Source organism: Leptodactylus fuscus, chromosome 10 (assembly GCF_031893055.1).
Source record: "Leptodactylus fuscus isolate aLepFus1 chromosome 10, aLepFus1.hap2, whole genome shotgun sequence".
In the NCBI taxonomy this organism is placed as follows: Eukaryota; Metazoa; Chordata; class Amphibia; order Anura; family Leptodactylidae; genus Leptodactylus; species Leptodactylus fuscus.
Window position 1 is genome coordinate 35,359,542 of NC_134274.1, and position 13,915 is coordinate 35,373,456.

The window sequence follows — 13,915 nt, forward strand, 5'->3', positions numbered from 1 at the left end:
TTAACCCCTCCAGCGCTGCTTGTACTGTCTTCTGCTGTCAATGGGACGCTCCCCATGACCCAGAAACCACCAGCATAAAAATACAGATATCTGAGGCTGAACTGACAGCAGTGGCAATAAGGGCAGCGATGTGTGTGTGTGTGTATATACTTCATTCAGCCATCCATTGTTACCTTTAGACTATGATGGCTGAACATCCAAAATTCTTCCAGTGCCAAATCTGTCTAAAAGGATTTTGTATTCCGTCTTACAATAGGGTCACACTAGCGTACAAGACGCCATCCCCCGTTTTGCTTATAATCGGTGGAGATTAAAGTCCTGCGAGGAGGACGTTTCTCTCCAACGTTTTCAGTGGAAATCCAGCAGACTCTGATCTGTGGGGTCTGTGGGTTTCCACATATAACTGCTGTTAAGCATATAGGGTTTCCGTGTTTCTGGTCCGTAAACCTGAACGTTAGTGCGACCCTAACACAACATGTAGAAATTGTACAGAACAGAGTAGTAGTTCTTTGAGGTCCATACGATGGCCTGGATGGGGATACTGCTGTGTATTTTAATAGAGTTTTTAGAATTTATTGTGTATTTAATAGTATTTTTCAGCAGGTTATTTTTCTAGGTTGATTTTTTTTAAGGCCATCATCCAGTATGGCCGCCATCGCCGGTCTCACAAGCGACACACACAGTGATGCAGCATGAGTGTAGCATTGGCGTGTGTTACTATAGTAGATCTAGAGCTACAATGTCACGTCCAGTGTTGTGGGAGATGTAAATGATTCTATAGATATTTATTCAATAAGTTTGTGGGGTTTTTTGTAGATTAGTGTTATTGGTGAGAAATCAATAAAAATCTAATTTTTCAATACGCTGAAGAATTGTACATGTGTATGGCGCTCGTACCTGTCCTAACACAATATACACAAATACAGGGCTGCAGGGTCTGTAGGCCAAACCTCCGAGTCCGACCCCACCGCAGCCTGACTCCGACTCCTTCACATACGGATGACTGTGGTCAGAAGCCAGAAAGGTCCTCGAAGTTATTACAAAGCCAGTCATTGAAAGTAACCATTGAAAGTAAGTGGAACAAACTATACAATATTAATAATTCTTTTAGAAAAAAGCGTAGCGGTTTTTGGTTTTATTTTCACATTTTTCTATCTTTTTCTCACTATGTCTTGTTGTTAAACCTCTGAATGTATTCACCCATTTGGGGTGAGTCCTTTTAAAAGTATGAAATAAAGTTTTTTTTAAGTTTTAACCTCCTCTGAGCTGCAGATCCTTCAAACTTTGTTTGAATCCTTTTATGGAATTTTTTTTCTCAATATTAATAATTGTATAATACAATACTCTTTTTATTTAGAAGTTGGTTTAGCAACTTTTTTCCAACTCCACCCAAAATTGGTCACAATTCTGACCCCACATGGCAGTTATAAGGAGATTTGCCTTATTGACCTTGTTTCTGTTCTGACACCTATATGAAATACAGGCAACCCTGAAACAATATGGTATGACTACCTCCCTGTTGTGACTTACCTCCTTGCTGACTACCTCGCTGCTGTGACAGACAGTGTACATGTATACATAGCAGGGATGGATGCAGGGACTGGGCTCTGGATAGCTCTTTGGTGTCATGAAATCAATGGCGACACCCTCATTGTACCAAACCACTCATTGGCTTATCGGGTGAAAGCCAATATCTCAGCAATGGAGGCCACAAACAGGAAGTGGAAAAAGTGATTTATTGACATCAACCCCAGCTATGTGACTCTGCTTATTGCTCAATAGGGACTGTTCTGTTGATAGGCTCACCTCAAGTCTGATGCAAGCAGCAGCCATAAATATAATCAAAGTTAAAGTATAACTCCAATTTTATTTTATTTTTGCCATTGTGTTGTGGGGAAGTTGGTGGAACATTTTTGTAATATACTTTATTAACCTATCTAACTTCTGTTTCATAGAAAACAGGCTGTAAAGTTCCCATTAGCAATGATCTAACTTCGCACTGTAGGGAGGTTCAGTCCACTTGTACTGGATGTAACACATAGAGCTGAAGCAGTTACCAAATGGCTGTAACTTCGGTCTTTATACCAAAAAATGGTTCTGGTGTCATAAGGAAGCTTCACACAGTTCATGTTGCATATAAAATCAAACTCCAGACTGTGTTTTTAACAAGAGATATCTCTAATTCTATATACAGTACTTCAGATCTTTTAGCTTTCTTCTGATACCAGAACCCTTTTTTTTTAGGTGGTATAAAACTAGAGATAGTCATGCAAAGTGACCCTCGACCCCTTTGGTAAATTCTTCAGCTCTGCATATTTACAGTACAAATGTGTATGGACTTTCTCAGTGTAAGAACGGCTCGGTTAGAGGGTTGCTAAGGAGAATGTTACAGCCTGTTTTCTAATAGAAAGGAAGTTAGATAGGATAATAAAGTATATTACAAAAATGTTCACTAAGCTCACACGTGACACAATAACAAAAAAAAATGGGAGTTACATTGTTATGTAGTGAAACTGTCCATAAAACAGGGATTGTCGCAACTTATTCTCACTTAGTCTCCATTCACTACCCTGCAACAATGACGTAGTACACACACATGAGAACTTTACGGGTCAAAAGTATAACCAACACATGGATTAACAATCCTGCTCAGCAGATAAAGTCAGGGCGTTGTTATCCAAAATTGTAACATCCACCTACCAAAGGTTTCAATAAAGCTGAGTAAAGTCTCACTGTAGGTATAATAACCTCCCCTAAACAAAACAGAACCCCCCCCCACCACCACCACCTTGTCTACCACCTCCTAGGGGTGCATCAAGATTTAAGTAACCCCACAAGGTACCCAATAGATGAGTTTGGATGGACACCTGTCTATCAAGGCCAACCTATAACCCTGGAGAAAGGCAGACGAAAACCCAAAACCATAAGGTTGATGCCAGTTGTCCCACGTCAGGGGGGAAAAAAATCCTTCCTTACTCCAAATTCAACGATCAGTTTAAAACTCTGGATCAAATTGTCCTTGCCAAAATCTGAAAACGGTAATATCTCTCCATTTCAGAAAAGTGTCCAGGCCATCCATGAAGTTGTACAATGAGTCCGCCATATCTGTGAGTCCGCTATCTCCACGTCCTGTGGCAGTGATTTCTATAGTCTCCCCTATAAGTCGTACCTACAATTACCAGAAACATAGAGCATACACACACTGCCCCTCTGGTTTGTATAAAAAGCAAAAACCTATCGATAAAATAAACAGCCAAAATTATTTACAGTCCATCTTTATTGAAAACCACAAACTGGTATAAGATCGGGCCCCACATGAGCTAAATGCCGTGGGCAAACATGTTTACAGTCACTGTGAAGTTGATGAGATTTTAGCGAATCCCTTCCCCATATAGCAGTAAAATAAACACAGCGAATACGTTGCGATTTCCAAAATTGTCATGGTTTCGGAAATCACAGCATGTCAATGATACGGAGACGCCGGTGAGAATATTAGTCCTGCAATGTGTATACAGGGAGTCTCCTAAAGAGAGAGCTGGGGTAATAGCTCAAAAACAATGGTGGCTTTATCCAGTATGGAGTGTCGCCTATTCATCCTATTGAACCCTCAAATGGAATTAATATAATAATGTGATTTTTTTTTTTTGGATTTTTTTTTTTATTTTTTTTTGTGTTTTTTCATCACCGTTTTCCAAAAACCTATTTTTTTCTGTTAACACAGACTAACATACAGGGCTTTCTTATGCTGTCTTTTTAGTGGAATTGTTTTGAGGTACAAACTGTTTTATATATTGAAAACTTTTTTGAGGTAAGAAATGACAATTCCATTTTCTGTAATGTACGCCCCGTGGTAAACCTGTGTAATGTCATCTCACTATGTGAGCCTTAAGGTGTCAGAATTTACATCCCAGGAAGGTACCGTAATTGGCTTATCTCCATGGGGGTCATCAGCAGGACACTATAGACACCATAGAGAAGAAAACAAGGACTGAGCTAATTTATTGATCTCCCCTATTGTGCTGTTATCCAATACAGTAGGACAATACACATGACAGTAACACATACAACAATCACATAAAATAGAAATGGGAACCAAAGTCTAAATGATAACAAGAAATCTTACAGTGCACATGACGCAGTTACAACCTCTCCCCCAGCAGTCACACAGGCCGCTGGCCGCCTCATTGGTGACCCACTTATTGGTTCACTGCCGGTACCCGTGTCTTGTCCTCCTCTCCTCACCAAACCTGAAATGAATCTTGAGAGGTTTGGCCATCTTGAGTTTCTACAATCCTTCTGGCTGGAGTCAAGACAAAGGCCTTAGTAATGCTAATGAAGAGCCAGGAGATTGGATCACAAGACCAGACGTCTGCATAAGTGATCAGGTTATCCACTTACTTTAGGTGTTTGTATAGGGAAGGGTTCTTCAATCATAAGGTGAGACAATCCCTTCAGACTGGAGAGGGAGAAGAACCATGAGAGTATAAAATGCCCAGGTGCCCTGCCCTGTTCCTTCTTAATCACTGTGAGTCTTCTGTAAAGGTCTTTAAGCGTTCCCTACTTAGATTCCTGATCCTCGCTGCCCGGGCTTGTATCCCCCTTTTTTGGAAACGAGTGGATCCTCCTCCTCTCTCCCTCTGGATTTCGAAGGTCAACAAGATAATGCGCATGGAAAATCTCACGTCTTTCCTGCATGGCACGACTGAGGCATACATCAAAACCTGGTTCTACTGGTTCAGGTTTCAACAGTCTGCAGAGTACCGGACGCTTCTGGGCTCTGACCCCTCCTCTGATTGATACTCTTGTTGTTCGTCTCATGTATTTGACCAGTGGTTGCTCCCGAGCCCCTCCCAACTGGCTGTGGTATGGATGACCTGGCGAGTGCTCTCACTGGTTTCCTGGCTGCTCACACTCACCCCTACCTACCCTTTCTCCCCCCACATTTAGTCCTCTCCCCCATCCATCTGTCCCACTAACCCCCTCCCCCCTCCCTTTTTTTTTTTTTTCTTTTCCCTTTTTCTTTCTTCTATGTTGTTTTCTTTGTCTTTAATATTTTTTTTTTTTTTTTTGATTGTATTTTGTGTTGCACTGTGTGCTTTTCCTGTTCGCAGGGCGGGTGTTCGCCCTGTACCTTGTACTTGTTTTTTCTTTTCTTATTGTAAAAAATTTTCAATAAAAATTTGAGTTACAAAAAATAAAATGCCCAGGTTTGGGTCACTAGAGGAATCATCTCTGGAAAGATGTCTTTAAGGAAGAGAGGCAGAGCCCCTAAATGAGAATTCAGCTCAGTCCAGAAGGAACTCCGCTCAGACCTCGGTGACTAGAACATATTAATGACTTTCCATTATAGACTTATTGTTATACTTGACCATATATTTTTGTTTATTGATCTTATCCTTCAGATTGATTTGTGATGAATCTTTCTTTGATGTTGAGCTTTCTCTACTTGTTTGTATAATATTGTCAGTGGGAATTTGATATCTGTTATTTATATTTGTAAAATAGTTTTACCTTTAATTGTCAAGATATTTGTCACAGAAGGTCAAAAATTACTCCCAGTATATAGATGACAGATAATGCAGTAAAACCTGCATATACAAAGTACCAGTGCCCACCATCAGGGCTCCGGGGTCTTACTGCATTATCTGTGGATTGGAACCTGGGAATTGTATAACCCTTCTGGGGAAACGCTTTGGGAGAACTTTATTAGGAATGAGGGGTCTGCATATAGATAGCCGGTGTTGAATGTCTTGATATATGGAGGTATAAGGGATGTGACAGAACCAGGGGCAGAATGGTAGAAGGAGTATACATTTCTCCCAGGTTCCTGTCATATACGTTCTAGATGCAGCTGAGGAAAGCTGGGTTCTTTGCTGGAGGGTTTTACCAAAACCCTGGTAACCGGTCTGGCTGCTGGAATAGGAGTATTGGGGGTCTCTACTCCACTCAGCCACTCCAGGATTTGGGATATGTGTGGTTTAAATCCTTGTATCCTGAGATGTGTGTATATAAGGGCAGACAGCGCGCAGGTATACGGCTCTCACTGCTCCTGGGAATCCATGTGTGAGTACGTTGCTGTGGGTTGTGTTTAGGGGCTGTGCAGTAGCTCCAGCTCTCATAGTTAGGTGACCTGTGGAGAAGGTAGTAGCCGGTCGGCTAGGATTTTACTGTATATGGCTTCTGTTTTGTTTTGCCTGACAAGTTGTAATAAAGCTGGTTGCGGCCTATTGCACCACGTTTGGCCGGACTGGACTTTTATTACTGTGGCAAAATGTGCTTGTCTATCTGAGGAGACGACGATCCCGGAGCTAATCCCATCACAGGGAGCAGAAGGAAAATGGAGAATATCATGTAAAGGTTTTAAATAGGGAATGTGAAACATGAAGTATTTCTGATACAATTGATAGCTCCGCGCTCCACTATTGTATTCCACCTCTGTAGAATAGAGATGAAATCACTGCCTGTCACCCAGAACAGGAGGACAGCACCCAAAATACAGGACTGTCCCACTCAATCCGGAGGAGCTGAGGGGACCCTCCTCCACCATAGGAACTAGTGCGGATGTATCACTGGTCCAATGGTTAAAGTGGTCCTGGTACCAGTCACATGGTAAAATGTGTTGTATTTCGGACCACCTAGCACATGACCTGCAACACCACTCCCGATTACTATAATATAATAAAATGTACCCTAAAGGGTTAAAAAACAAAACAGAAGTGCCATTAAATCTCATCATGTAATATTCTTGTTGGCATTCTGTAACCTTCTGCTATTCTATAGAATTTGCATATTTTCATCCATCCATTGCAAACATCCATATTTGCAGGGGGATCTTGCACTTACATTATCCTGTAAGGTGAAGACTTTATTCTTACATACTGCAAGATGGACCAAGACAAGAGTGTCATGGCTGAGAGTATTCTGAATATCACCCTGGAGATTATCTACCTGCTGACTGGAGAGGTGAGGATTGGGGGGGGGATTTATGTCACATGACTCTTATCTGTATTGATAACACCTATAGAATCACTGACGAGGTGGACTATGGGAAACTGGTTACGTGACTTCTCCAAAAATGGCCATACACATCAGATAGCTGTCATTCAAAAGGGGCCACCTCCGGGGCACTTGGGCATGGATTTCTCTGCCCTGCACCCTGTATGGCCATCACTGTAGCTGCAGATATGTTTATACAGCTATCAGTATCCATTATATAACCCTGCCAGCAGTGCAGAGGGGTCCGAACAGCCAACAGGCTCCCTGTCATTATGTAAGGCCAGTTTAAGAATTAAATCAGTATGTGACCTCCCCATTAGTAAGGGCTATGGGGTAAATAGTAATGCATAGATTCCTCTTAGTTTTTCCATGCTGTGTATCGGCTTATGTTCTGTACGCGGCCGCATTGTTACAGGATCCTACAGCCTTATACACACTGGACTGAAAGTCACTCCCTCTATACACGTCTATTTTATTCACTTTGCAAATCTGTTTTCCAAGATGTAAATAAGAAAACATTGTCTCTGTTTGCTGCCTTCTAGGGAGAGCCCTCTTAACCATCATGCACGGCTTTATCAAGTCTATTGCTATGATGCAAGGATATGCCAAACCAATTTATTCCATTCCGAAAGGAACAGAATCCCAGTGTACATTGGGGCTTCCTGTGGGCTGCACTTGTCCAGGTGGGGGTAGCCCAGATTCTGTGAAAAATCCTGCCCTTATATGGTGACACTTCAACCAGGGTGTGAGCTAATGGGATCCTCTGTGAGCCCTTCTTGGTGCGGTATGGGACCAGACAGGGGTGTCCCTGTTTCCACTTCTGCATCACATGATGGAGCACTTGGCTGTGGCCTTGTAGACGTGCTCCAGTGTACACGGTCTTCAGCTAGGACATAGGCAGGTCTACGTCACTCAACCTCCTATTTAGTTCCCGCCAATTTTGAACAAGCTGCAATGTTTTGGTCCCCTGAGCAACTTTAAATTTATATTAGTTCTCATTAGCCCAGGATTCATGTGCTGTTCAGCTCCTTAGACAATTCTCCTTGGCTTTCTTTGGTCCATTGTTGAGTGTGGTATATACCATGATACCTTACAATACAGTGACTACATCTTACCCTATAAACTGACTGACTACAAGTGTGAAGACACCCGTTACTCATCACAGGACCCTCCCTCGTTTTACATGTCCCCATCGTCCAAGTATTTTTAATCTTTTCAACATTTATTAATACTTCAGTCAATGTCAAGTTATTTCAGTTCCATTGTGGGTTTATCTTTCTTTCACAGAAGAGCACCAACAATTTTATCCACATGTATATTATTAGCGTTTATAATCCCACATGCATGGTTGTTCCTTGATCGTTTAGGCAATGTCCCTTGCAATACTGGACTATTAATGTTGTCCCTTCTAAATCTACAGGATTACACCTTGGTGAAAAAGTCATCCGGCAATCCTCAGAACAGATCAGAAGGAAGGTCCAGATCCCAGAGCACCATTAAGATGCCTCCAGCTCAGTCACTGACCATTGAGAGGGAACGTGAGAAGATCCTAGAACTGACGGAGAAGATCATAGAGCTGCTGACCAGAGAGGTGAGGAAGGCTGGGACATTTATGGCCCCGACATGTGTATCTGTCACTCATTTATGTTCATGAGAGGGGGTGTTGCCTTTCATCTTGTTGCTATGTAAGGAGATTTCTAAAATGGTGTACTCTAACCGCACCCATATACCAAAATATAGAAGAGTGAGGTCAGCAGAGTATTAACCCTTTGCATGTTATGAATATTGTAATATCATAATATTTAACACTCACCAGGGTGAAGATTCCTTTCAGATTAAGGCTGAATTTCCAGAGGGACATGAAGAAAGTTTACACAGCGGCAATGATGTGCAGTGTAAGGAGCAGGAAATCCCTATAGATATGTCTGCAGGTGAGTCATAAACTGGATATCTTTATGTAGATTCCATTTCTGGGTTACTCAAGTTCTCACCTGCGTTCGGTTTTTTGTTTTGTTTTTTTGTCCACTTGGGGACCTAAAAAACCAAAACCCAATCTGCTTAAAAATCAGTTACCTACAGAAACCCATGGACCCCATAGACTATGATGAGGTCTGCTGGGCTACCCGCTCAGAACAAAGCGGGGTGTAGATCTCAGTGCTGGCACACTCCCATGAGATACCAGAATTATTAAGAGGGTCTCATAATAATCCCAATAATGTACAAACTGTATGCAACAAATGTCTGATCTGTGCAGGTTCCATTTCCAGTATTTCTGCCAGGAGGGACAACAGAGCGCTCTATGCATGTGGGTCTCCCTATTGATGGTGAACAGCTACACACAGGCATTTATGTTCAAATGGTTGGTGATCACACTCAGTGGCATTGCATATACTGCGCTTGATCCCCAAGTCACATGTATCCATATATTTCTAGGAGGAATAATAGAGGAACAGCACAACATCCAGTTATAAGAGTCGATGCCCCAGAAGTGTAATTTCATGGTGGCTACATGTCAGGTCCTCTTTAGATAGGCCTGGGCTGTACCATGGGGGTTACTAGTGGAGTTTGGGATCCTTTGTGATGTCTGTTATATGTTTCATCCACAGCCAATGCTCACAACGTCAGGAATTCCTCTTCAGATTGGGAAGGAGACGATAACAATGACTTGGATAATTCGCCAGGAGAAAACTGTAGTTTCCCAAATAGACATTTGGGACTTCAGGATGTGGATATAAATTATACTGTGGACATGGCCCCTGATAAATCCACGTTTCCTCCATACAGCACCGTTCACAGCGACAACATTTACACCTGTGCGGACTGCGGTAAATGCTTTATCCAGCAAGAGGCGCTATTGCTGCACCAGAGGGCTCATATGGAGGAGAAGTCCTATCCGTGCTGTCACTGTGGCAAAGGCTTCAAGAAGAAATCCAACCTTATCCAGCACCTGAAAATCCACACAGGGGAGAAACCGTTCCTGTGCTCCGACTGCGGGAAGAGTTTCACCCGTAAAGCTGACCTGATAAAATATCAGAGAATCCACACGGGGGAGAAGCCATTCCCATGTTCTGAGTGCGGCAAATGTTTTACCCAAGTGTCTGCTCTCATAAGACATCGGAGATTCCACTCAGGTGAGAAACCCTTTCCATGTCCTGGTTGTGGGAAAAGCTTTACAGATAAACAAACTCTAACTAGACACCAGAGGACTCATATTCGGGGGAATTTTTAGCATTTTGTTTAGATGAATTTTTTTTCCATTTTTGGGGGTTATGTTTGAGTTCTACAGTATATTTATGGTGACCCCAAATTCTTACTCTTTTTATAAATCTACGTGCTAATACTTGTGCAGTAAAACCACTGTCATAATCTTTGTTTCATTCGTGATTTATGACATTCTGTGATCTACAACCTGACAGGAAGGCTTTAGTTTCAAAAAGTAAAAAAAAAATTTTGATTTCGCAATCTCTTATCCTCATTTTTGGGTTCATAAGACTTTTTCATCAATTTTAGATTTTTTTTTTGTATGATGAGATGACCAGGATACGGAAATTCTAATGTTGGGTTTTTTGTTTTTTTTTTACCGTGTGGGATAAATAATATGTGCGTATTATTAAAGCATTATAAAAGATTTTTCATATTTTTAAAAAAATGTTTTTGAACATTTTATTTAACGTTATATTTCATTTTAAGGCTGAAGCCCCTTGTGGCATAAACACTGCAGCAAAAACCATGGTGTTTTTTACTCCCTGCAAAGTAGATGGGGTTCTAGCAAATTCCACCCATAAATTGTAAAAATATACCGGCAGCAGACATGCTGTGATTTCCAATACCATCATGTTTTTGGAAACCACAGCATGTCAATTATATCTATGGAAACACTGGAGGTATCGAAGTAGATAGTCCACAGAGAAAACCACAATGCGTTTCTGCTGCAGTTGTTCCTGCAGCACTTTTTGGCTGCGGCCCGCTAGGTTGGGGCTTCAGTCTAGGTAGACTTGATCATTTGATTGCCCCATCACTATATAATAAACTGCAATATATCTGTAATCCAGTGGATTATGCCAGGCACAGCCTAATAAAGGTACAAAAATGGCAGACCTAAGACCTTTTTAAGGCCTCAGTTGACCTGGAAACCTCTCAGCACCCCATAGTTGTGTTGTGGGGTGGTCAAAGATGAGCTGGCAACTGCATCCTATTCTGTCTTTCTAAAAACATAGATGCCATGGTTGCAGTTGACCAAGGATCAGAAAGGTAAATGGTCGGGATCTGCTATCACTGAAATGTACTGTGGATGGCATGGACTCTCTCAGCTCCAGAATTCACTCCTTCCCCATGATGTACATATACAGGAAATAGTACTAGGGGTTAGAGGAAATGGACACTTATTCACTGGTGTTGAGTAACAGTTTTCTGATGTTGAGCAGTCTAATACTCATCTCATCCTTCCAAAACTGACCTCCATCTCTGTGTCTGTGCCTGCAGTCGCAATGGGGCCCAGCAGCCTTAGGGGGTCCATAAGCACTGGCTTCAATATTGAGATTGCAGCTTCCATCTGGCCCATAAACCAAGGAGACCCACAGATTACCCTGACCACACTAAGGTTGGTCTTACACAACTCTATTGAATGTTCAGTCCGCAAGTTGCTGATCGGCAACATAGACTCCGCAGATTTCCATGTCCTGCTGCACTCGCCCATAGAGTTGTATGGGTGAGTCCGTGCAGTGCCGCAATTCACGGCCATTACGGACATGTCCTATAAATTGCGGACCACAGTTGCAGCCCGGCCACACCTTAGATAAAATATCCAGTGGTGTAAGAGGCCACATTGAATATAAAGTATCCGCAAATGGTCCGCAATTTAAAACCCTCAATTGCGGACCATTTGTGGACTTACATTACAGCCGTGTAAGACCAGCCTAAGGTGGATTAAACTCCTTATCATCTGGAACCATCACAATCAAGAATTTGCTGTAGGGATGAGGTAGGGGACCCTGGACAAAAGATTGCATCGGGCCCACTAGACTTTAGTTACACCACTGATTGCATGATTGCATTTATGTGTATTAGGGGATGGAAGAACAGTTGTCGGCTTGTGGAAGGTAAATGGGCGCCTGTAACATTCTTAATTCACTGTCCAAGAAGTAGAATTCTTTACACCCTTAGCAATTTGAAGAAAACAGCTACACAATGTCATCTGCCGACTGTCTGAAAGACTTAAAAAGAGAAGTAAGTTTTTTATGTTCTTGATCTACAATCAGACGCCCAATATCCTTCCCATAAGTTTCCTGTTTGATGTCTGATATATGAAATATGAAACACTTTATCATGATAAAGCAAAGTGTCTGAGCTGTAAGTAATGGCGAGTAGAGAAGAAATCACAAGTAAAGATGGTGAGGGGTCTTCATAAGACTGGCGGATTGTACGGCGATGGTGATGTGGCCTGCACCGGCACAGGGAGAACGTCATTCATCAGGCACTAAAAAAAGCCGTATACAGTGTGTAAAGGAAATACGTGAGAACAATCCACATGTACATGAAGCTGTCAGTGACATCATAGTGACATAGACATAATATTCATAACAAGGGTTGTTGTAATAATAAAGTGCAAAATCGACAACTAAAGAGGACAAGTGCAAAAAACAAACTGAAAAATGTTTTGCAAGAAAATATAATAATGTAAAAATATTATTATACCTTAATAAAAAATAAGGGAAAAACTGTCCTGTGAAGCTGGAGGTGACATTTTCTGATTGGTTTTATTTTTATGGTGTTCACTATGCCGCCACATTTATGTTATATTCTGTGGGTGGACGCAATTGCAGGGTATCAGAGGTGAATAGCTTTTTTTGTAAAGAAAGTCTCGCAAGCAAGAAAATCCCAGATTAAACCAACCCCAACACCTTAGGTTCCGTTCCCACAGAGTAACGCGCCGCTCATTCTGACACGTAAACACGTGTCAGAGTGAGCGCTGTAAAACAGAATCCCATTGACTTCAATGGGTGCTGTTTCACGCGCGCTACACTTTGAAATCAATGAGTAAAAAAGCCTCCCATTGATTTCAATGTGTAACACGCGTAAGACGGCACCCATTGAAGACAATGGGATTCTGTTTTACAGCGCTCACTCTGACACGTGTTTACGTGTCAGAATGAGCGACGCGTTACTCCGTGGGAACGGAGCCTTATAGTGATCAGTAGATAGCACTCCCTGTGTTCTCTGATCTTGTCTTGGTTTACAATGAAGTCTATGGAGAGGTGAAGAGGATAAGAGCAAAGGACAGAGGGAGATGTGAGACCATGTACAGCATCTAATGAGTTATTTCTTTCACCAGAATTGGATGATAATTCACCTGTTAGTCCAGCTCTGTATAGAAGTATCTGTATGTGCAGAAGGATCTGTTATTTCTGTCCCTCTGCCGCCCCCTCGCATCTCCATAGACTTATACTGCTTATAATTTAATGGGAAAGTCTAGTTCTTTTTAACTGACCCTAGTGGGAGCCAAGGGACCACTGATAGTCTATGCGCTACTACATCTTCCTGAACTTGGACCCATTCTTAAGATCTTAAATACCGTTTCCGTTGCTATTATTACAGGCTCAGGCTGCAGGAACTAGGTTTTTTTTTTTTTTGCTGTACTAGAATAAAGAGCTCAATAAAAAAAATTTGAGCAAAAATACTGGTCCTTGGGGGGTCCAGACGCCTCATAACCTGAGCTTGACCTTAAGGATAAACCATTAGTTGTAAAGCCTTAGAGATCCCTTTATGTTATGCCCTGAAGGCTGCTCAAGTGTCCCTCAAACAGTGAAAACAGTGCAGAGTTTCCCTACTATCCTGAGATAAGAACTGGACAGCTCCTTTAAGTGTCCTTATAAGAGACAAGCCACAATAGTGCTCACTGCACCACCATAACACAGTGTCC

The 13,915-nt window shown here is 41.9% G+C and overlaps 1 protein-coding gene across 1 annotated transcript; it reads left to right on the top strand.

Annotated features, from left to right (window-relative positions):
- The first annotated feature begins 6,885 nt into the window (after nt 1–6,885).
- LOC142219180 (uncharacterized) lies at nt 6,886–10,225 on the top strand. Its single transcript, XM_075288131.1, has 4 exons — nt 6,886–6,963; nt 8,417–8,587; nt 8,813–8,927; nt 9,603–10,225. Exons 1-4 carry the CDS (start codon nt 6,886–6,888, stop codon nt 10,223–10,225), a joined length of 987 nt encoding a protein of 328 aa, XP_075144232.1.
- The last annotated feature ends 3,690 nt before the right edge of the window (nt 10,226–13,915 follow it).